The 25,704-nt window shown below is 36.2% G+C and overlaps 2 protein-coding genes across 2 annotated transcripts; one reads left to right on the top strand and one right to left on the bottom strand.

Annotated features, from left to right (window-relative positions):
• The first annotated feature begins 255 nt into the window (after positions 1 to 255).
• Positions 256 to 1,245, top strand: LOC129924304 (bifunctional endo-1,4-beta-xylanase XylA-like). The gene has a single exon (XM_056018562.1). The coding sequence runs from the start codon at positions 256 to 258 to the stop codon at positions 1,243 to 1,245; it is 990 nt and encodes a 329-aa protein (XP_055874537.1).
• Positions 1,246 to 4,337: 3,092 nt separating this feature from the next.
• Positions 4,338 to 16,690, bottom strand: LOC106061048 (uncharacterized). Its single transcript, XM_013219110.2, has 2 exons — positions 16,482 to 16,690; positions 4,338 to 6,410 (listed from the first exon to the last, which is right to left on the bottom strand). The coding sequence occupies exon 2, from the start codon at positions 6,169 to 6,171 to the stop codon at positions 4,981 to 4,983; it is 1,191 nt and encodes a 396-aa protein (XP_013074564.2). The 5' UTR covers positions 6,172 to 6,410; positions 16,482 to 16,690; the 3' UTR covers positions 4,338 to 4,980.
• Positions 16,691 to 25,704: the final 9,014 nt, after the last annotated feature.

The following is a 25,704-nucleotide window of genomic DNA, read 5'->3' as shown; positions in this document are numbered from 1 at the left end:
TGTGCTGGCCACATGACACCCTCTTTAACCGTGGGCACAGAAACCTTTACACCAGCAGTCCTATAGGACCACATTGTCTGAAAGGACTTTTTGTTTTTTTACTTCTTTTAAAACGTCGTATCAAAAATTAATTCCATGAGATCTAGAGATTGATAATCCCCTAACCTTTCTTTATCCATGTACACATTTTTAAAAAAATTATCAAGGATTTCAATCATCAAAGTGGAACTAGTGAAATCATGTTTTGTTGAAATTATGAACAAGTGGCTAGGTGTAGAATACAGCGATTGGTCTACAGAGAACTACACTCTAGGTGTAGAATACAGCGATTGGTCTACAGAGAACTACACTCTAGGTGTAGAATACAGCGATTGGTCTACAGAGAACTACACTCTAGGTGTAGAATACAGCGATTGGTCTACAGAGAACTACACTCTAGATGTAGAATACAGCGATTGGTCTACAGAGAACTACACTCTAGATGTAGAATACAGCGATTGGTCTACAGAGAACTACACTCTAGGTGTAGAATACAGCGATTGGTCTACAGAGAACTACACTCTAGATGTAGAATACAGCGATTGGTCTACAGAGAACTACACTCTAGATGTAGAATACAGCGATTGGTCTACAGAGAACTACACTCTAGATGTAGAATACAGCGATTGGTCTACAGAGAACTACACTCTAGATGTAGAATACAGCGATTGGTCTACAGAGAACTACACTCTAGATGTAGAATACAGCGATTGGTCTACAGAGAACTACACTCTAGGTGTAGAATACAGCGATTGGTCTACAGAGAACTACACTCTAGATGTAGAATACAGCGATTGGTCTACAGAGAGCTACACTCTAGATGTAGAATACAGCGATTGGTCTACAGAGAACTACACTCTAGATGTAGAATACAGCGATTGGTCTACAGAGAACTACACTCTAGATGTAGAATACAGCGATTGGTCTACAGAGAACTACACTCTAGATGTAGAATACAGCGATTGGTCTACAGAGAACTACACTCTAGATGTAGAATACAGCGATTGGTCTACAGAGAACTACACTCTAGATGTAGAATACAGCGATTGGTCTACAGAGAACTACACTCTAGATGTAGAATACAGCGATTGGTCTACAGAGAACTACACTCTTAAACTACAGAAGAATGTTCTAGGCGAACAAAACTTTCTATCAAATGCTAGAGTGTTTTTACAGCACTTATCAACACTTATCGACGTAACTTAGCTATTTACTTTAGCTTTTCACTTTAGCTATTATTTGAGCTTTTCTTGAGCTCTTTACTTAAGCTCATTACTTAGCTTCCCACATTCACTTTCCATTTACTTCAACTCTTTACTTGAGCTTTTTCATTGCATTTTGTTTTACTTGAACTTTCCACAGCAGCTTTTTTATTTTGATATTGTTTCAACTTTAACTCTTTCCTTCCTTAATGTAACGTTTCCCTTAGCTCCCGACAACTATTAATGATCTACTCTACATTATTATTTTAAGCTCACACACACTCACACATTTTCTTTGTGTCGTCAAATGTCGCCAACATATATAGTGGACCAAAGCGGGTCACTTAAGAAATATTCTTTTAAGGCCAACGCGTGTTGAAAGTCAACATAGGGTTGTTTGTTTATACAAAGTTAGCCTAGTAGTTCATGTGAGAAAGTTGATATTAGTTCATGTGAGAAAGTTGATATTAGATCATGCCACAAAGTTGACATTAGATCATGTCACAAGTTGATATTAGTTCATGTTACTGGTATTCCACAGAGACTACTTCATACATAATGGACGCATACATTCGTAAACTAGTTGAAACCTTCATGGCAGAACAAATGAATAGTAATTTTAACATAACAGAATATATATAATACATTTTTATTAAATATACATAGAAACAAGATGACACACACACAAAATTTGGCCGACACTCTATAATTGGTCCTACAATTTAGCTACACCTAATACTTCTAAAACTGGCTAATTTAAGTTCCATTCTTGAAAATAAGTAGATCATAGAAAGACACTCTGAAATCAAATACACATTTATTACTTCTTGTCCTCCCCCCCCCCCCACCCCCTTTTTTTTTTTTTTAAATATTAACTTTTTTCAACCTCATTGCGTCATAATTATAAAAAGAAGCACGAGTGTGTGTGTGTGTGTGTGCGCGGGTGAATCTAATGTGTGTGCTGGAAGCGAGGAGGACATCACATTGATCGCTTCTCTTTCTTCTCCTCTGGTACAGACCCACCAAAGTCCGATCACCCTGGCACTGCGGTCTCTTGTTAACCTCTAATGAACGTGATTGTTGACTAACTAGGTCACGTGACAGCCCAGGTAGTTCCTTCTTTGTCTGACCTCAACGTCATACTCTAACGTCATCAACCGAATCAATAGTTTCACTAAATACTTCTTTCCAACAGGAGGAGATCAAGAAATGTACTTCTCAATTCACGTGGAGGAGATTATTTTTTTTCTTCTGCGACCAAATGGCGTCATCGTTTTCTTTTATTAATGAATTTGGTTTTGAAAATTCAGAGAAAAAAAAGTCATTTTCCTAAACTCCAAAACAAGAGAAAGACAGAGCTGATGTAAATATTCAACAAGGAAGACTGCAGCCAAGAATTGAAATCATCAAGAGAACACGCTGTTCCTCTAATATTAACTATATTCTACGCCCCGTGAGGTGTGAGGCGAACACCCTTCCCCCCAAACTGAGTTTGGTAAACACAACGTTATGACAAGGGTGTGAGAAGGCGTTTTTTTTTTGTTTTGTTTCCAAGCTTCTTATATACACGTACTGTTTCAGACATAGGAACAGATAGGCGCCTGTTCGAATGGCTCATTGTAAACTATTTCAGACATAGGAACAGATAGGCGCCTGTTCGAATGGCTCATTGTAAACTGTTTCAGACATAGGAACAGATAGGCGCCTGTTCGAATGGCTCATTGTAAACTGTTTCAGACATAGGAACAGATAGGCGCCTGTTCGAATGGCTCATTGTAAACTATTTCAGACATAGGAACAGATAGGCGCCTGTTCGAATGGCTCATTGTAAACTATTTCAGACATAGGAACAGATAGGCACCTGTTCGAATTGCTCATTGTAAACTGTTTCAGACATAGGAACAGATAGGCGCCTGTTCGAATTGCTCATTGTAAACTATTTCAGACATAGGAACAGATAGGCACCTGTTCGAATGGCTCACTGTAAACTATTTCAGACATAGGAACAGATAGGCGCCTGTTCGAATGGCTCATTGTAAACTATTTCAGACCTAGGAACAGATAGGCACCTGTTCGAATGGCTCACTGTAAACTATTTCAGACATAGGAACAGATAGGCACCTGTTCGAATTGCTCATTGTAAACTGTTTCAGACATAGGAACAGATAGGCACCTGTTCGAATGGCTCACTGTAAACTATTTCAGATACCCTTAGGTGGAGCAATTGTTATTTTGCGAACTTCCTTCTGTTGGGATCACCCTATCGCTTGATCACACTTCGGTTTCGTTTTGTCAGCTACTTTGTCACTTTAACAGCACCATTTATCACTTTATAAAACAGCAGGTCAGAACAATACGCACAAGAAGACATACAAGAAGAAGACATACAAGTCATTTCTAGTTTCGTCTGCTTTCCTTTGTGTGCAAATAACTAAAAAGAAAAACACTCAACAAAAGTACCAAAAAAAAAATAAAAAAAAATTGCAGAACATTAAGAAAAAATGATCTTGACTCTTGCTACACTTTTGAAGATATTAACAAGAACAGCAGCTACTATTTCACTCTAGGCCTGATCACATTCACATCGAAAAAAACAAAAATTTTTTATTAAAATGTTTTTTTTAAATTAATCTATAGTTGATGTTTATAGTTGATGTATAGTAAATTCCAATCTTATTTGTCATTAAATAAAGAGAAAATTGTGAAGTGGATTGATCCTCAAAAAAATTCGCGTTATTAGCACGATGCTATATCGAATTAGCTAGCCAGCCATACTTCAATGTGCGAAGTTTTAGCTTGAAATAAATGATTGAGTTATTGAACTTGTTTATTGCATATTTTGTTATTTGTGTCTTTTGACCCCATTCCGACTTTGTAACTACAAGGAAAGTGTGAGCATGGTGTGAGCATGGTGTGAGCATGGTGTGAGCATGGTGTGAGCATGGTGTGAGCATGGTGTGAGCATGATGTGAGCATGGTGTGAGCATGGTGTGAGCATGGTGTGAGCATCTCACACCATGGTGTGAGCATGGTGTGAGCTGATGTTTGGAGACAATTAAAAATAACAATTGAAAAAAAAAATAACAAAATACATACTCTTTTCTTTTAATTGTATTCATTGCAGTTTAGATAAGTAAGTCTCTATCATCCGTTACTAATCATCGCCACTTGAGTCAGTGAATCAGTGGGCGTCCCCACAAGAGTCAGTGAAGACTGAAATCAGTGAAGATTCCGACAGGAGTCGGTGAACATTTTGAAAACATGCACGTGCTCTCAAGGTAATAACAATAATTCTCAAACAATTCCAGCGGCCCAAAAGAACAACAAAATCACAAAGAAACAAACAAAATATAAAAACTTCCTTTAAAAACAACAACAAAGCTTATCTAAAGGAGAAGAACTCCGCCCTTAAAACCAAATCTATCAATAATCTTTAATTAATTTATCTTTTTCAATATCAAACAAAATAATTAATTACCAATAATAAATTGACTAATTTAGTATTTTTGTTTATTGATTTTTTTTTCTGTTCTAACTTTATTAAGTAACACATTGTTTAATGTAAAGCTAATTATCTCATCAGGTCAAGTCAGTATTCAACAAAGAGGTGTCAGAGGTGTTCACATAACCAGTTATAGAAATGTTCTCCTATATTTTAATTAAAGTAAAAATTCGTTATTATTATTTACAGTTTTTTAAACTGTTGAAACCAAATGAAGGTGTTCACCTTTTTTTTTTGTTAACTGATGTAATCTTTATAACAAGTAATTGGTTTCCTAGGCGATCGTGTAGAGACAATCGGCTGACCTATATCCCAGATGGAGCGCATGTCAAGAAAAGGTCTTTTGGCTCCCGAGCCGTCTGCTGCTGACGTTTGCCTCATGACATCAGCCGAGCCGTCGCATCTGGTTGGCTGCGAACCCGCGAATCGATTACCCACTAACCCGGGACGGACGTAAGCCGTTTTCCTTGTCGTGTTGCGCGCGATCATCTCTGACGTACGTTGGGTACCGTTTTTATGAGGATCGGAATCGCACGTGGAATCGGGCGCTGACACCGTGGACGAGGATGACGCAACGTCGAATGAAAGCGATGCTTTCGGGGCGTTTTTTGTCGCCGTGCTCTCCGCTTTGATGGGCAGGGCACTTGCAATATTTGATTTGTAGATGCTGTTCCCGTTAGCCAATGAATTATTAGCCTCGCGCTCATTATGAATGTTAAGTCGCATATTGTTATTTGATGACATGGAATACGAGAGATGCTGATCATAGCCGGCAGTGTTGCTTGTATACTCACGCACTGTGTAAAATGGATGACCACGCGAGGTCACTGTGGTGTTTGGAAACGCCACCACGTGACCTGTAATTATATCTTTTTCACGTGGACACGATTCGTTAGCCAGATTCGTACTTGAAGAAGCTACCTCCATCTTGTCATCTGAGAGATGCGCGTGAGATTTGGCGTGTGTCAAAAACGAAGAACCACCGACTGTAACTTCTTGATCTGTTACATCGCCTCCATTGTCATTCTTTAAATGTTGTCGAAGTTCTCCACTGCCAACGCTAGAGGTCAGTCTAGTTCGTAGAGGCGTTTGATCGTCCGTGCTGACCATGGCGTTGTGTGGCATCTGGCGAAGTATCACCTGGCCATTGGTGGTGGAGGTGGTAGTTACTACCTTTTTGTCCACGCTGACCACTTTTTGACCGCCTTGTCTGGACGTTGTCACCACCTTGACATGGCGGACACTGGTTTTCTTGGTCTCAGTAAGAATCTTATCAGTTCTAGTAGTTATCGATCCTGTCGGCACCAGCCTGTAGCAACGTCCTGTCTGTTTCAGTCTGATCGTCTGCTGAGTTGCCATACTAGCTGTAGTCCGTAGATGGAAAGTCTTACAATTTTCAAGTATTGGAAGTCGTTTGTAGCATTGCATAAGATATCTCACTCGGACATTGCACAGCTTTTGGTCACACAGCTAGATGTCTCTGATCACACAGCTAGAGGTCTCTGGTCACACAGCTAGATGTCTCTGGTCACACAGCTAGATGTCTCTGGTCACACAGCTAGATGTCTCTGATCACATAGATAGATGTCTCTAGTCACACAGCTAGATGTCTCTGATGACATAGCTAGATGTCTCTGATGACATGGCTAGATGTATCTGCTGCATATCTGAAAAAAAAATATTTATACAAATTATATTTGATATAATGGCTGTAATACACGAAAATGTCAGGTGTTTATACTGATTTTTTAAAAATATAAATACTCGTCTTTTTTGTTTAATTATAACAAAAAACAAGGTTACAAAGACAGTTTGTGTGGAAACACAAACTCAAAATCGTCCCCCGAAGTGGCCCACCCACGCATGTAAAAAGGCAGGTTTCAATATTTTCAGAAAGAACATCAGAATGAAATTCTATCAAAGACAAATGACAGAGAAGAATGGAGAAAGAAGCTACATAGATTTCGTGTAGTGCTTCAGCAGTTAAGCAGATCAAAGGATAGGTAAAAAAAAATGTGAATGTGAAGTTAGATGTGAACCTGGCCTAACTGATGTCTTACAATGAATATCTAATTGATCTAATTGTTTTGTAAAGGGTCAATCTCTTATTCAAATCCTCAAAAAAAAAAAAAGAAAACATTTCCGTAAAATAAAAAAAAAATTTTGACAAAAATCTAAAACCATTAGCATAAAGGTGTTTCAAAAATGGTGTATGCATACATATACCCCCTACTGAAGAGCCTCACGTATCTATTTCAATTAATAGTGAATAGTTTTGAAAGTGGTGTATTTCTATGAAAAAACTGCTTGCATAAGTGATTTAAAAAATTAGATTTTTCGCTTTCAGAAAAAAAAAAGTAGCCGTTGCATCAGAACTTTGTATGGTCTACAATATTATGATGTCGGATTTTCACTATCTTTTCTAGTGTACGAGATCTTAACGGGACAGACGGACAGACAATCCACACAAAACTAATAGCGTCTTTTCTCTAATAAAAAAAATAAAGGTAGCCACCCTTATTGTCCCTCTTGTCACAGGGCCGCTAAAATTTTTTGTTTTCTACTGTTAAACTAGTGTGACAATAAGTACTGACAATGACTGACAATCATAGTATCTTAAGTAAAAGATATTATAATAACACACTTTATTATATACATACCATTTGGTCTTTTAAATACTATCGCCTGCAGTCTATTACTTATAATGTAGGCATGGTGCATAATAAATATTATTATTGTATATAATATATATAATATATATTTTTATAAATAAATGGGGGACGACCGCATGCCAAAAGCGATCTTTTACGGCCAACTTAAATGAGGAGGGTGTAACAGCTACAGTGGCAAGACAGCGCTACGATTTAGGAACACCGATATGGACAGTAGGCCTATAGACTATAGAGCAGAAGTGGCCAACCTTTTGTTTCCATACGCCACTTCCTTTCACTTCTAATGCAGATGCGCCACACAAAGACATTACAGATCAGATTAGACGCCAACTTGCTTTAACTGACATAGAAGAGAGTACCTGGCAGCAGGCGGCTTCGGAACGAGACAGCTGGCGATCACTTACAAAAGGCCGAGGGATACACATTTGAGACCAAAAATAAATTCCACTGCCGAGGACAGACGTTGACGGCGAAAAGAGAATCTAAATCGACCACCCGTGGACAATGGCTATATCTGAGATGAATGTGGAAAAATATGTAGGTCGCAGCAGGGGCTGCCTATCAACGAATAATACTGCACTCCCCATTAATCTTCGACTCGAAGACAAGAATTATTATTTTTATTATTTACACTTTATTTATATTTCGGGAAAAAGAAAATAAACTATAAAGGTTTGATGGAAAGCTTCAGGTTTTTCGCGCAATGCGGTGGTCAGGCTTGAAATCTGTCAAAACTAGTTTATAGTGAGCTTAAAAGTGGTAAACGATACCTGTGAACGAAATTTCATGGCGAATCCATACGACAGTCGTTTTATTAGCGGCCCCCGAAAAGGAATAGAAGCTATTAGTTTGTGTGGTCTGCCTTTCCGTCCGTCGGTCAGTCCGTCACATTTAGATCTCGTAAACTAGAAAAGATATTGAAAATTTGCAATCATGATATTTTAGACCTTTTAGGTTTTGATGTAAAGGCTACTTTTTTGTTTTCTGATAGCGAAAAATTTAATTTTTAAAATCAACTATGCAAGCAGTTTTTTTTTCATAAAAATACACCATTTTTACAACTATTCACTATTAATAGTAACAAACACGGGAGGCTATTTAGTAAGGGAGATGATTATTTACCATATTTTTAACACATTTTTGCAAACGGTTTTAGATTTTTTGTCAAATTTTTTTTTTTTTTTTTTTTTTTACAAATGTATTGCAAAGTTAAGTAAGTTCTGTCATGCTAACTACATAAGTTAAAACAAGGTTACAAAAGACAGTTTGTGTGGAAACACAAACTCAAAATCGGCCCCCGAAGTGGTCCACCCAGGCAGGCTTTAATATTTTCAGAAAGAACATAAAATTATATCAAAGACAAATGAGAGTTGAGAATGGAGAAAGAAGGTTAACAGATCTTGTGTAGTGCCCCAATAGTCCAGCAGATCAAAGGATAGGTGTAAGTGAATGTAAAGTTAGATGTGAACCTGGCCTAACTAGTTCCCCTTTCAGACCTTGTGGTCTATAGGGCAGATGATGTAAAGTTCATCTGTTTTTGTGGCTTACGGTTAACGAGGGTGTCATGTAGCCATCACAACGACCAACCGTCTTTACTTTTCCCCAACTAATGTCAGGTACCCATTAGAGCTGAGTGGACGCCCAAAGATTCCAAAGTTAAAAATCCCATTCTTCACCAGGATTCGAGCCCGGGACCTCGGTTCGGAAGCCAAGTGCTTTACCGCTCAGCCACCGCACCTCCCCTGGCATAACTGATGTCTTATAATTGATCTAATTGTTTTGAAAAATGTTCAATCTCTTATTTGAATCCTCAAAAAAAAAAAATTAAAAAAATACCGCAATAAAAAAAAAAAAGTTCATGAAAATGAAGTTTACAAGATTACTATTCGTTTTCAATTAGGTCTAACTTATAATGCATACTAATTAGCTTTTTCTCTTTAAAAAACTGCTTGCATAACTGATTTTAAAAATTAGATTTTTCGCTTTCAGTAAAAAAAAAGTAGCCGTTGCATCAGAACTTTGAATGGTCTAAAATATTAAACGGGACGGACGGACAGACGGTCAGACGGACAGACATTTCGCACAAAACTAATAGCGTCTTTTCCCCTTTCGGAGCCGCTAAAAATTTTTACTTTTTTTTTAAAGAGCAAAAAAAAACAAAAAAAACAAAACTATTTACTATGCATATTAGTAGACTATAATTTAAAACAACAATTAATAAGTAGCTTCTCTTAGTATCGCGTGAACTGCAGGCTGTAAACTTTACTACGGCTCACTTAGATAAAAGGAAATTTTGTTGGTTTACGGAAATGTTTTTTTTCCTTCAGGCTTTGAATAATAGATTGATCCTTTACAAAACTATTAGATCTAATAGATAATTATTATATGACATCAGTTAGGCCAGGTTCACATTTAACTTCACCTTCCCCAATCCGTTGGTCTGCTGGACCGTTGGGGCACCACACAAGATCTGTCAACCTTCTTTCTCCATTCTTCTGTCATTTGCATTTGATAGAATTTCATTCTGATATTCTTACTGAAAATATTGAAACCTGCCTTTTTACCTGCCTGGGTGTACAACTTCGGGGGCCGATTTCGAGTTAGTGTTTCTACCAAAAACTTAGTCTTAGTAAAACCTTGTTGGAAATGGAAAAGAAAAAAAAAGGGGAAACAGGTCAAAATAAACAACATATCACCAGAGCATGAGATTAGAATGCACAAAAATTATGGATTATCAATCTATCAATCAATCAATCAATCAATCAATCAATCAATCAATCAATCTATCTATCTATCTATCTATCTATCTATCTATCTATCTATCTATCTATCTATCTATCTATCTATCTATCTATCTATCTATCTATCTATCTATCTATCTATCTATCTATCTATCTATCTATCTATCTCTAAGATTCCATTCACTATAGAATCAATGGCTATAGAAAATGCAAATTAGAAAAGAATAATACAGAAAACATCGCTAATTTATTATTAGCAATTAGCAACAAAATTTGTCTGTACCAGAAGTTTAGTGTTGCTTATTTACACAGTCACACCAACAAAATAGATGCATTTTTGTTTCACTCTTTGACTGATTGGAAAAAAAAATATAGCTATAGTCACAATGTGTAATATCACCTGTCATTCGTACTCCAGCGAAGAAAGTTGTTTAGTAAATATTACGTTTAGTTTAGAGACATAGATAATGTACAGTGATTGTTTATGTGATCTAATGCTGTTTGGCCGCATTATTGTTAAGTTTTCTTGTCAAATAAAATTCATAGGATGACCTAATTTCAACGCTGCAAAAGATGATGCCAGAAGTTTTAAAAGAAAAAAAAAAGGAACAGCTGGAAATTGTAATTCTTTGCTATTTTTAAAATACATTTTTTAAAGTTGTTCCATAATTCGTTCACATTTTTTAAAATGGCAATCATTGCCACACCTCTGCCATCTCTACAGCATTCTCTCCCCTACACCATCCACGTTGTCCATTGGAAACATCTTTACAAGAGGAGTAAACAAAGATGGCAGCCATTTTCAAGACATTGGATTGGGCTTTTCAGGTCCACACAGCCCACCCTACCTCACCCTTCCGTTCTGGACTTGTTTGTGTCAACCAATGAAATTTTCGTCACCTTCCACAAGCCCCCCCCCCCCTTCTTTCCTCTCTCTCCGTATCTTTCTATTATTTTATTAGCTGTTGCACTGAACAGCATCACAGTTTATTCCAATCACGTTGACCTACATTTATATGACCTTGTTAACGTCATTTATTATAATGAGCTTAACATGGCTCCAAAGGAATGCGCCACATGACGTATCAGTTATAAATGCATTGTGGGATTCTTTAGATGTGAATGAAATGACTTAAATGAGACGAGTCACATCTTCGACTTCATTTGTGGAGACATTGCCAACTTTGTGCAAATTATTATTTTGCTTCTATTGATATACTAGCATTACCCACCGGTTATGTCCGTTGGTTTGACTGAAGGCTATATATTGTTTATTTTTTCCTAGGACAACCCCCCTCCTCCCATTTATACTAAAGACCGGCCCGTACATTTAATTGTAACTCTCCTGTAACATATATTTGGCACGTGATCTCTAGTTGGTTACGGTGAATTACAACCGCCCGTTTATATCGACCTCCCCCACACACAAACACGTGCTGCTGCACTGAGAATACCCCCCCTCCCCCTAAAAATGATTTTACTTACACTCGATAACTTTTCTTCGGCTTCGTAATTCAATATTTCATAATTTTTGATGGAGTCCTTTTTTTTTTTTTTTTTTTTTGTTATAACGATCTCTCACCTAAGAATTCAATTTATTTTTTAACCTCCACCCTCCACCACACAAAATTGTAAAGTTAAAACTACATTTCAACTTTTTATATTTACAAAACACATTAAATAATTTTCGGCTTCCTGAGACTAAATTCTTGTTATATACAATGTTTCGTACCAAGAAGAAATGTACGCGCAAAAACTAAAGAAATAAAATGCTTAAAATAAACGTAAGAAAGTTTAATCTTGTACTTTTGGATATTTCGGCTCTAAAAACCATATTAGGTCCAAATCGCAAATGTGAAATCGTTTTCGGAAAATTTAACCGCTGCGGTTTTGATCTTGAAATGTCACACAGAGGTTAAATGTTCGTATTTTTAGTTGCCAGTCAGTCAGTACATGAATCATGGCCCATTAGGAATAGGCCTATGATATATAGATTAGACTTTAGAAAAAATAATTTTAGTCGTATTTAGACAAACGTTCCAAGAGATAGAGAGAGAAAGATCGGGAGAAGGAAAGAAATATGAAGAGAAAGACAACGAGATAAATAGCGGGCCGTTTCTATTCAAGTATCAAGTCTAATTGATGGGAGAGCGTTACGATACGCTGGATGCTAAAAAATGGGGCAGGAGAATCCAGAGAGAGAGAGAGAGTTAGACAAAAAGAGGGAGAGAGTGAATTAAAGAGTGAAGGACATAGAGAGACAGAAAGAGCGAGCTGTTAAATTCAAAGTAACAAATATTTGAATTCACAAACTCTTACGTCTACTAGAGAGTATCGTCCAATTACGTGTCAGTTTATTAGATGTTTTTAAAAAATAAAATAATCTGGTGGGTAAGTTCCGGCATCAAAAGAAAACAACAATAAGATAATCAGGTGGGTAATTTCCAGCCTCAAAACAAAACAACAATAAGATATTATAGATCCTGGGCAACGGGGGTAGCCAGTGTGTAATGCAAATACTTTAGTTCAGCGGTGCTCAACCTTTTTAGGTCGGAGACCCATTTCAACGATTCTCCACTATGCGCGACCCCCAACCGTAAAAATCATTTGACGAGGTGACTGTGCTTTCATAATGTTAAAAAACAGTTCACTAATTACTATTTTATCTCTCATTCACTCTTTTTATTTTGCAGACTTATGTGACTATTTTTTTAAAAAAGCATGACGTAACATATGTGATACCCAGATCCATGTTTTCAATTGTCTTAGGCGACCCCTGGCAAATCGATATTCGACCGCCAAGGGGTTTGAGAACCGCTGCTTTAGATTTATCTTATCTTATATAATACAGACGTTACTTCAAAAAAGAAGATGATTACGTCCTACGCTTCATGCATTTAGTCATGCATATTAACCAATGACTTAAATTCTGCCAAGTCACTGGTTTTCATGGCTAGCTCAGGCAACCCATTCCATGCTCTAATAGCACTAGGGAAGAAGGAGTATTTGTACAAATTTGTCCTAGCATATGGGACGAGGAATGTGCCTTTATCTTTGTGTCTTTCAGAGTATTTTATTAAATTTTGTTTTTGTATTTGAAGATTATGGTTCAGTGTTTTATGTATTATTGCTACTTTACTTTTGAGCCTTCTGTCCTGAAGGCTTTCTAAATTTAGTGATTTTACTAAAGGTGTTACTCTCGTCAAATGTGAATATTCGTTTGTTATGAATCGCACTGCTCTATTTTGTGTCTGTTCCAGTTTCTTAATGTTTTCTTGAGTTGAGGGGTCCCAAACAGATGATGCATATTCTATTATTGGCCTAACCAAGGTTAAATAACATTTTAGTTTTATGTTCTTATTTGATTTATAGAAATTTCTTTTAATAAATCCTAATGCTTTGTTTGATTTTTTTGTAGTTTCATCAATATGTGGATTCCATGACAGTTTTTCATTTATTATAACACCTAGGTATTTTGCGTTTTTAGTCTGTATTACTGGTTTGCCATGAATAAGATAAGTGGAATTAATTTGTTTTAGTTTTTTTGTTACTCTTAACAACTGACATTTTTCTGGGTGGAAAGACATGCTCCAATTTGATTCCCATTTCTGTAATTCATCTAATTCTCTTTGTAAAATATCTGTGTCTTGTGTTGTTTTTATTGTTCTATATATTATGCAATCGTCTGCAAATAATCTGACTTTTGTTCCTGATTTAAAAGAACACATGAACAATTGAGGAGAGACAACCAAATGAAGATTCGAATTCGCAAAATTTCAAAGAGTTAGATCCCTTGCATTCTAGTGTCTTGAATGATTTCAAGCTGGGCCTGGGTCTATACCGAATGGTCTCGCCTGAGACGTGTCGCCAATTCTTGATTTCAAACCAATGTCCTGTTGATTTGTTAAAATTCTGATACAATTAGTCCGCGAGCATTGAACACCTTACAAGAAAAAAACTAACAATTTTACCAATTAGTAATTAAACCAAAGCCCATGCACTACATAAAGTCAATTATTGTTGTATTTTCTAGTGTCCATATGTTACAGAAAGTGACTATAGAGTTTACGTGCAAAAGCTGTACCATGTTATAACATTATTCTATACATCGTTTGCAGTCTCGATTGCTTGAGTTTTAATTTAAACTTTTAAGCACACATCATATACCAACTTAGAGATTAAACAATTTTTAATGGGTCAGTCTTTTTTTTTTCTTTATTTAAGAACACTGAAACAGAATATGCACCTGGAGACTAACTATACACGTACCTTTAATACACAATAAATATAAAGAAATATACACAACATTAAAAAAACAGTTGCAAGAAAATTTAACTATTAGGATTAAATGGGGAAAAGATTTAAATATAACAGATTTTAAAGACACTTTTACTAACCTTCATAACAAACACATTGCAACAAAAGCTAAAGAAATATCTTACAGACTTATCTTTGGGATGACTCCATTTTCAAAAAAAAAACCTGGTGTAAAATATTGTAAATTTTGTCAATCTGTTAATGGTGACAATGAAAAGCATTTATATTTAGAATGTTCTTTATTTAGTAATGTTAGAAATACTGTAAGAGATTTATTATAGGGAAATTGTGAAACCAATGTAAATATTAATTTATCTATTCTCTTAAATAAGTTACCTAAAACTAAACACAAGATGATACATAATTTTAACTTAATAATTATATTAGAATATAGAAACTTAGTATGGAACAGTAGACTTACAGTTGTGTATCATAATGTCATTTTTAACCCTAATGATTTGGACATAATATATAGAAATATAGTTAATTTTAAAATTGAACACTATAAATGCTAACCCCAAATGTAATTTTACATCGACCCATTGTATGTACATATGTTATATATTAAATCAAGGAACCTTTTTTTTTTTTTTTTTTTTTTTTTTTTTTTCAAAGGAATCCTTTATTTTCTTTCAATGAATTGGTAGATTCCATTTGTATCATAAATTATCAATCTTACAAAGTCTGTTTAGATAATAAAGAAAATAAGTTTGAATGTAAGGGGGTGTGTCTTTTGTGTTTGTATAAGTAATAACTATTAAAAATTTGCATGTGTATGTATTTAATACATCATTGATTTGCTTTAAAATTATAATTACTAAAAATTACCTATAAACTATTTATTAATCTTTTTTTTCAACAAGAGAGACAATTAGGACTGGAAGAGGCAAGGTGGAAATTTCTTTTGGTTACATCCCTTTGACCAAATTAATAAATTTTCAAGACAACCCAAACAGGACAGGATTTCATGAAAATGGACCAAATGAACTACTAAATTGTCAGAAAAATAAAACAGAAACAAAAAGGAAAAAAAAAAAAACAACAACAACACTATTACAATAAATAACAATAAAAATAAATTTAATCTTAAAATGAGTTATATGCCAAAATGAAATAATTTTTTTTTAAGCTCTTCATACACATACTTTGAGCTCTGTACTTTAATAGAAACCAAATGGCTTCATTATATGTACATTTTTGTAACTCTAGTAGACCCCAGAGAATTCCTAAGGACAAAGGATGGAGGTCCTTTGTCTTAGGTTCTTAAGGGAAAAATTGTTGCAAAAATAATATAAATAAAAATGAATGCTAATAACTCATAAGTCTAAAAAAATATATATATATATATATATATAAGTTTGGCAATACTTATTTTAAGGAACATTTTCAAAAATTTTTTGTGAATGTTTTTTTTTTTCACCAATTTCTGGACATTTGCTGTCATCATTTTATTGGACCTCTGCTGTCATCATTTTCTGGACCCTTTGCTGTCACCATTTTATAGATCTTCGCTGCAGCCTACTACGCGAGCATACTGAAAATCCTGGAACATGACTTTGATAAAAACGTCTTTTTTTTTTTTTTTTTTTTTATGAAATTTTCCTTGTGTTATTATTAATTTAGAATGATGTTTTGTGTGTTTTCTTTGAAAAGGAAAAACAAATTTAAGAAAAAAAAAAAAAAAAAAGGAAAAAAAAAAAAGCCCAATAAAGAGGCCAAGAGCCCGAAAAAGAGGCAACGCCCAAAAAAGAGGCAAAGAAAAGAGGCAAAAGCCCAAGGATTCCTAGGATGTACTAAGCTAGACAACTGAAGTCAAAGCTAAAAAGCAAAATAAACAAAAAAAAAAAAAAAAAAAAAAATAACTATACACGTACAATAGTTTTCCTCTTCAGTATTGCATCTTTGGAAGTTATTATATGACGTCCTAAACATATTGATGCGTTGAGTTTTTTTCTTTTTCACACCGCCCGGCCTTGTTTCGACCCTTCGTCTTAGTCACTGACCTTACCTTGAATATGTGAATGATAGTCATTGATCTCACTAAGATCCAGATAGGTTACGACGAATAGAGTCAATATAAGTAGCGAATTATATCTCCACACAATGAAGCCGCGGTATTCAACACTTAAACTTTAAATAATGTTCCACCACTTGGTAGTCAGGGCCTTGGTAACCGTAAGGTATGATAGCAGGAAGTTATTGCATAATTTAAGCAAGTTATGTCTGTGTGTGTGTGTTGGTAGTTGTGCGTATATGTGCAGTAAATATATTTTCCCCTTTCCATTTTTGTTTCTTTTGACACTGACCTTTTTAACCTTGGCTTCTTTTATTTAAAATTAGTTCTTTAACTGTGTCTTTTTACCGTCATTCTGTCACACATATAGAGCAACTGAATTCTAAGCGGACATAACTCTTCCATCTAGATTGTGTCCCTTTCTTTCTTTCAAAAGAAAAGATTTGTTTTCACTTCAAAAAAAATTAAAATACCAATAATGACTAAGCCCGTATTCAAGTAACCTACAAATTAAGCTCTAAATTCTTTCTACGTCAAAATAGAAAAACATGAAAATAACTTGTTGCTTTTATAAAAAAGAAAGTTTTTAGTCATTATTACTGTCGTTAAGAAAAGTCTTTTTCAAAGTTTTTGAAACAAGTACTGCCAGAGTACTGCTAATGTACAATTTACCATTTAGAGTCTTTTACCATTACTTCGAGCGTACCACAGTTTGAAAAACACAGGTTTCGAGATAACAATAAAAAAATTAGGGCTAAGACAATACATACAAATAATGTTTACAAACGGCGAGGCTATAGTGTAGAGAGATTGTCTGTCTTTTAACAAAATTTTACTGGCATGAAAGCTACACACAACAGTGGAGACATATATTTCAGTCTTGTCAGCAGAATCTATTTTTGTTGCGTAATGTGGGACGAAAGGAAGTAGTCATGGCAGGTCATGGCAGGTCATAGGAACATTCAAGGCTTATTAAGTAAAGGATACATGGGTAAAAAAAAAAGTAAAAAGAAAAAACAAACTTTGTAAAAATGTGTCTGACATTTACATACATAGTGCATTCTTATTCTTTATAAACAGAATTACCAGACGTCGGCAAAAGGAGGCCCTTTTGGGGGTCCTGTCTTCCGGCCGGCCGGCATTAGCATAAACTGTGGAACTATCCGGCTTTTTCACCGTTGTTTACAACATTGGCGCCCATCGAATTTCTTGATATCGTCTATACTGCTATAAGGAAGATGTTTGAAGAATCGGAAACTACTTAGAGCATTGCATGTGTCAGAACAAAAAACAATGCAATTGGTTCTTACACTGTTTCAAAAGTAGTCTTTATAGAGGCATTAGAAGTGGCATTAGCTGTTTTGGAGTCGCTACAGAAGCAAGTTACTATAGTGCCGAGAAACTTATTCCATGTAGTAGTTTAGTTATTTGATTGTAAAGCTGGTGGAACCAAGACAATATTTCTGGTGCTGGACACCGAATCCGACAGAGCCCGTGGTGTCTGGCAGCGTATGCGTCACCCAGATCGCGATGATCCGTGGTGGCGGTTGAGGAGGTCAGAGCAAGCAATCATTGCACAGTGTAGGACGGAACACTTTCCTATTGGGGCATATTTTGCCCGGTTCCGTCCGAGCTATGACTCCCGATGCCGTCACTTGTGGAGAAAGCGTCGAAACAGTGTCCCCAGCTCTGCGAGCTAAGGGGGGACGTGTCTGAGCAGTCACTCGACTTGTATGGAGGCTATGAGGCATTTCTTTCCAGAATACTTTGGGAGGATTGAGTCCTTCCTGCTCTGTTCCCAAATGGAGTTTATCTCAGGGGCTGGACACCACAGGAAATAAAACTTGTGAAAGTATATCAACGTACCTTAAAGAAACTACCGAGAAATTAAGTTTGACAATTAAACGTGTTGCGTTTGCAGAAGACAATGTCAATGTGAACTTTGACGGCATCAACAAGAAACAAGGAAAGAATGTTTCTTTACCAGGTGAAAACTGAGCTTAACCCTTTCTCTCCTAAATGACGATACCAACGTTGATTATACCAGATTGTGGTAAATAATTACGGAGAGAAAGAGTTAAGAAGCCCTTTGTTTGCGTTTGATGTCCAGCTCACATTCTACAAGACCTGAAGCTATGGAACTAATTTTTTTTTAAATGTATAATATGCGCATAGATGCTCTGAAAGATTAAATATCAGCAATAACTATACCACAGCCAAACACAAGTTGGGTCAACTTATTCAATCGACAGGATGCTCCAGCTATTTCCACTTTTGAAGGCGTACTTCATGAGCGTAGATCAGCCACCGACGTTAATCAAGGTTTTTTTTGAGAAACAATTTGCAGAGGTTTAATTGTTCTTGTTGCATTAGCTGATGTCAATGTTTCAGGTAATATTTCCATTCATTGAAGACAAGTCTGCTCTGGAGGTTTGCTGTACCGCACATTCAACAAAACAAAGTCTGCTAAACAAGAAAAAACTTCTGAAAAACTATTCGAAGAAGATTAAAAAGACAAATTCAAGAAATGACTAGTCCTCACTCAACATACTGAAGGTGCATTAAATATTTAGAAAAAAAAAAAAGGATGGCACCATTCAAGGAATTATATATATATATATATAAGTGATTTAGAAAAAAAACAACACTTTTTTTTAAATTTTCAAATTGTTCGCATTGTCTCCCTTAATTTATGTATTGTGTTAGAAGTGGTGTATTTTTATGAAAAGAAATTAGTTGCATATTTCATTACAAAGCTTATATCAACTCACTCTGTCTGTTTGGTAAAAAAAAATTGTACACGTTATTTCTACCACACCCATTCTCGGATCAAGCTGAAAATTTGCACAATTATTTCTTTTACCTTACAAAAAAAGAATCAATAAAAACAAATAACCAATTAGTTAATTACCTATTAGTAATTAATTATTATGTTTGGTATTGATCAAGGGAAATAAATCGTAGACAGTAGAGGGAGAGGCTTGAATCCTAAGTGAACACATTTTTTTTGCATTTAAAAAGTGACATAGGTAACATTCACACAGATAACCCTTTGTACCCCGCCCTTCCCTTTTCCTAACAGGTCCAGAAAAGGCATTGAGAAAATTAAAAGCATGACATTACGCTAAACAAAAACAATTAGTAAAAATATTTCTAATCGCACAGATTTATTATTGTTATTCTAGATCATATTCTTTTTTTCACAAATTAAATGACATAACTGATCTATACTAATTGATACAATTACACTTAATATAAGCTTTTTTTTTTTTTTAAGTTTTTGTTTTTTGGGCGGGGGATTTCTTGTTTTAAAACAAAACGGTTTGCTTTGAGAAAACAAAAAGTCGCAATTGCACCTAAATTTGACAAGCAATAACATACAGTGAATAGGCTTTTTCTGACCTCTTCTAGTGCTTGAGTCCTGACTGGGACAAAAAGACAAGACGGATGGAAAGTTTACACACAACTAATAGCGGCTTTTCCGCGTATAGGCCAACACGAGTTATGTAACTTGAGACTTCTTTCAAATTCATAAAAATGGGCACCATTTGGTAACCTTCAACTTTGACTTTCAACTTTGACCTGAGAGTTACCCGCATGACTCTACCAGAACCTCTTATCTGGATGACATAACCGGATGAGCATTAGATATCCTGGGCATAGAAATAAAAAAAAACATTGAAAAAAAAATAGTTTGACAAATTAAAATATGCAAAAGCAACGCAAATTGTCAGGGTTGTGTTTTAAGCCTTTGCCGGGGCCCCTGACATTCAATATGCATCTTCGAGCTTAAAATAAATAATTGACAAAATGTTAACATATCAATAAACTATTTAATGAGATGACATTGTGTACAATGAATAACGTAATGTATTATTGATTTTAACAAATATTTTAGTAGAGGTATAATGTTCATAGTCAAGTAAGCATCCTACACCTCGCGGTCCAACAAGCTCAACACAACATATTAGTATTTGGCCTCTGTGCAACAAACGCATAACGCTGGCCCACTGCTGACTCAAGTGTAGACTGACTCAAGTGTAGACTGACTCAAGTGTAGACTGACTCAAGTGTAGACTGACTCAAGTGTAGACTGACTCAAGTGTAGACTGACTCAAGTGTAGACTGACTCAAGTGTAGACTTAATCTACAATACCATCACTAGCTCCCTGTAGAGACGCTAGAAGGAATAATTAAAAGGTCTAATGTAATACACTAGAGCAGCGAAACAATTGCGAAATGAAGCAATGCCTCAGACGCTAACCCTAAACAGGAGTACAAAGACAAACCTCAAAGAAACGTATTTCAGCATGATACACACAATTTCCAAAAGCTTAAAAGCAATGCAATAAAGAAGGTGCGTTCAAAAATTGTGATCTAACAAACATTGGTGCTAGAATAATATAACCATGATATAACCTACGTACTGACACAGATAATAGCTTAACCCTCTGTATTCTTATACGATAGACTAGGTTTACATTTTAACTCCCTGAATGCATTCTTATACATTAGACCAAGTTTATATTTCAACTCCCTGTATTCTTATACACAAACTAAGTTTATATTTTAACTCCCTGTATTCTTATACACAGACCAAGTGTATATTTTAACTCCCTGTATTCTTATAGACAAAGTTTATATTTTAACTCCCTACACATTAGAGTAGTTTTGTATTTTGATGACCTTAGCAGAGCCATATCCAAATAAATACTCTCTATGATAACAAGGAACTATGTAGCATTAACATAAGAGCACTTCAACTAATCCAGCCTAAAGGTTATCAACACTTAGCTAGCGTATATAATACAAAGTAAAGGTGAGACTAACATATAGTGGTGTCATAGCTAAAAGAGGGGCACAGTCCCAGAAATCTCAATTGGTGGTAAGTTATTTCTTGCTCTATTTCTCTGAATTCCTACTAGTAACATACACTGTCATCATAGCCGAAAGAGTTTAATGATTTATTTTGACCGACTTTTCGTGATCCCTTTGAGCTATGCATAAAAAAAAGTGCTGCGTGACGGGAAAATGTATGTCTGTGGTGAAAACATATTTTATACAAAGTTCGGAAGAATTTGCCGTTAAATATTGTAACCCTCGGACTCAGGGGAAGTAACAATTGTATTGCATTTTTTGTTTGTTACTAAGTATTAGTAATATTCCTTTTGCATATGGCCGCCCCCATGAATAGGTTAAACATGAAACATTACTAGAAATGAATAGAGTGAAAAATCAAAGACCACCATCAGCGTCATAGTAGAAGAAAGAAATGGTAACGATATTAACACAGTGATAATGATCTTTATGCACGGAGACATCGCTTGAAAAGGAATATTTGGAATGCAAGGAATAGACTCACTCTCTGTTCTGCCACTATATATGTTTTAATACTGCCATGTGAAAAACTGCTCTCACCCTTAAACTATGGCACAAGTGACACCGCCATTATTATTATATATTTACGTTTATATAAATTAAAATTGTTAAACAAGATATGAATGTTAAGTTTACATCTAAAGAACAAATGGATTCTGACTTTCATTTATGTCTTTGTATCTGCCAACTTCAAGATGTGAAATAAATGAAACGGAAATTAACAACAAACAAATCAGCACAAGCCGCATGTCTTGATAGCAGAAAGCACCGAAAACTGTCCACGTTATTGACCGGACTGGTCATTGATCTCACACATGAACCGACATTACAATACAAAACCTTCTCATTTTAAAATATAACATTTTATAGAAATTTACATATTAAATATTTGGAAACAAGGGCAAGGCCTCCACTTACTAATATCTGGCACGGCATCATGCAAAACAAAATTGTGACAATTATTTCTTTGACAGATCTTGAAGTGATTCGTAGGGGAAATTTGTAGAAATTTATCGACTTATATGCTTTTGCATTCAGTGTAGCTACTATATGACACTTACAAAAACAAGAACTGTCTTTAAAATTTGTCGTGAGGTTAGGGTTAAAATTGCATTATGTTGACAAATATTTTGACCAAAAAAAAAAAAAGGGGGGGGGGCGAAATGTAAAAGATACTTAAAAAACAACAAAGTGCATATAAGGAAAAGAACGACAAACAGGAGTCTTATATTTCTCATAGCTAAGGGTTGAGACAACCATTGTCTGGTAGGCACTGATTTTTGTAGGCAGGCGGAGCGACTTATTCCGCCTAGAGGCGATCCTTCAACATGCACACCCCATCCTTATGAACCTTAACCTTTTATTTTTTTTTTGACATGTTTCTTTTCTTAGTAAAACAAAAAGTCCGTTGTGGACGCCAGGAGATTGATTTACTGAAGATGAGTACACAGGAAAGCGCTAGGTGTACAAAAGATTAAACAAATTATCTAAGGAAAAAAAAAGCCTAAACATTTATTTCAATTCCAAAATATTTTATTTATATACATATAGAAATGGGAAGAGAAACCGGAACGTTGTCTTGTAATTATAGGTTTTTAGGCTTCTTTTCTTTTTTAGAACGTAATTAAAACCACCACCGAACGCCACTGAGGGAGCTGGCAAGGGGAGCGCGTATGAAATGGGTTCGTCCTAGGGGCGCCAGAGTTCAATGTTTGAGAAACGTTGGGTGAAATGAATGTACATAAAATATGCAGGCATACTTTTTAGAAAACATACAGTTGAAGCTAGGTCCTGAAACAAATGATACATATATAGCTGGGGCTTGTGATCTTTGACCACTAGGGTGGTAATTTGCATACGGGCGAGATGACTCTGGATCAGAAGAATGTTTTTTGGACATTCCGATGGTCTAGAGCAGGGGTGGGCAACCTTTTTGTATCTATAGCCGCATTTAAAAAAAAAATTGGGAATTGCGGGCCGCATATACGATTTAAAAAAAAATTAAAGTTGTCTTTTTATAAAAACAATATCCCCGCAAATATACAGTTGTACATATTGTGCAGTATTTTACTTTTAACACTCGTGCATAATGTTCCGGAACTGTGGAACTAGCTAACTAGTTGTTACCCTTGTGACTGCTGTCAAATAACAGTCAGTCAACTTCGAGCAGTGATTATACCTGTTTAGGCTTTTAAAAAATGCTTATTCACTGAATGAGACAATATATGTTCCGAAAGTTAAATGTCGGGATGAGCTAAACCTGTCATTGTGAAGCATCACCAGATTATGCTGACCATGTCCTTCAATTGTGCATACTAAATCAAGGGACCCGAACAACACTCTGACCCCAAAGCCCTTCTATAGAACAAAAACTATTTGGAGAACTGCCAGATCTGGAAACCACTGCACAGTTCATCTCATATTACTGATCTGAACCCTCCAACATGTAAAATGAGAACGAAGAAGAAGAACAGATGAATGTGTACCAAAATAGTGTGAACAGCATCAAAGATTTTTTTAAAGTGTGGAAATACAGCTTCTGGCACCTGATTTCTGTAGGTGTCGTCGGGCCGCATAAAACACTCCGGCGGGCCGCATGTGGCCCCCGGGCCGTAATTTGCCCACCCCTGGTCTAGAGGCTAGTTTCGCTTGGTGCGTTATCGCTAGGCGGTGGTGTCGAATCCAGAGTCACAGGTTCGAGCCTCGGTCGGCGCTTGCCCTTATTTTCGTAGCATTTTAATTCACTACTTTCTCTGTTATTCATTTATGTTTAATATATGTATGTATACTTTTTAGAAGCTGTACTTTTATTTGGGGGGGGGGGATGGATGTTAGAGAGTTTTAGGTAAAGGTTACTTATATCTAGGTATATATCCCGCATGACAGACGACTGAATGTCCAGGGGCTATCTTCTATGCGAGCTTAAACGAGGACAGAGGTGCCCCCCCCCACCCACCGTAAGCGCTATAAAGATCATCTCAGGCGCCATTTCGACCTCACTGACTTATAGGAAAGTAGCTGGCAGCAGATGGCCTCTGAAAGAGAGTTGAAGCGCTCTCACAAAGGCTGCAGGACACACATTTGAGACCTTAAATAAAGCCCCTATTGCAGACAGGAGCAGAGGACAAGAATACAACTTAAATAAACCGTCGGCGGACAACGGCTTTGTTTGCACGAGATGCGGAAAAATATGAAGGTCGCAACTGGGTTTGGGTAGTCACGTGAAGACATTGCCATATAGACACTCACATACATACATACATACATACATACACACATACATACATACATACTTACACACTCAGAATGTACATGATAATTGTTCATTACATAAAGCCACCACAAATGGAGGAGCTGGAATACTTATCGAATGGCCAGATGGAGAAAAACTAGAAAAATCCATTGCAACTGGAGAGCTCTCTGACAGTCACAGAGCAGAAAGGGAAGCTGCTACCATGCTAGCAAATCATCCAAGTTCCCCTCACAGTCAGATTGTCTTTCTAACAGACGCGAAAACAACCCTCCAAAGCTTGCAAAACTCTGATTCCCCTTATATTAAAAACCTCAGAACAGCACTTACAAAGCTCAACAACAACCGCAAAAAAACTGTTATTCAATGGATACCAGCTCACATACAACTAGCAGGAAATGAGAAGGCTGACACACTCACCAAGAGTGGGAGAACAAACTCACAAGTAAACTCTGCACTCTATCCAGAAGAAATGAAGAAATTAATTGTAGATAAAATAAATGAGAAATGGACGAGCTCCCATCCAAATCACAAGAAAGATGACGCTTACTATAAGCTATCCCGACAAGACCAACGTCTAATCTTTCGACTCAGGACCGGACACAACAGAATGCGACAACACATGTTCCGGAAGCTCAAAATTGGAACCAGTGAAATCTGCCCATGTGGAGTATCACCAGAAAATGCCGACCACATCCTCCAAAACTGCTCTCTTTACCAAGAGGCCCGTATAAGACATTGGCACCCAATCACCCCAATAGAAAGAAAACTATATGGAGAGCTCCCTGATTTGGAAACCACTGCGCAGTTCATCTCTAGTCATATGAACACTCCAACATAACAATGAGAACGAGGAAGAATGAAATCTATCCTTTAGTTTGTGGATTGACATTGTTTGTTTGTTTGACATGTTTCGGATGTTCCTTTTGAGTTGAAGATAGTTTACTTCCTAGTCCAAACCTCCCGCAGGACGACGGGGGATGATAGCGGGCAGGGTTTGAACCCTCGACCGTCGATAAATCCGAACGACAGTCCAGCGCGCAAACCGCACGACCAGGTTCTCTTATAAAACGCTATAATACAATTTCA

The sequence above is a fragment of the Biomphalaria glabrata genome, chromosome 1 (genome assembly GCF_947242115.1).
Source record: "Biomphalaria glabrata chromosome 1, xgBioGlab47.1, whole genome shotgun sequence".
NCBI lineage: Eukaryota > Metazoa > Mollusca > Gastropoda > Planorbidae > Biomphalaria > Biomphalaria glabrata.
Note: the sequence above shows the minus strand (reverse complement) of the source record. Positions and strands in the feature narration are given on the sequence as shown.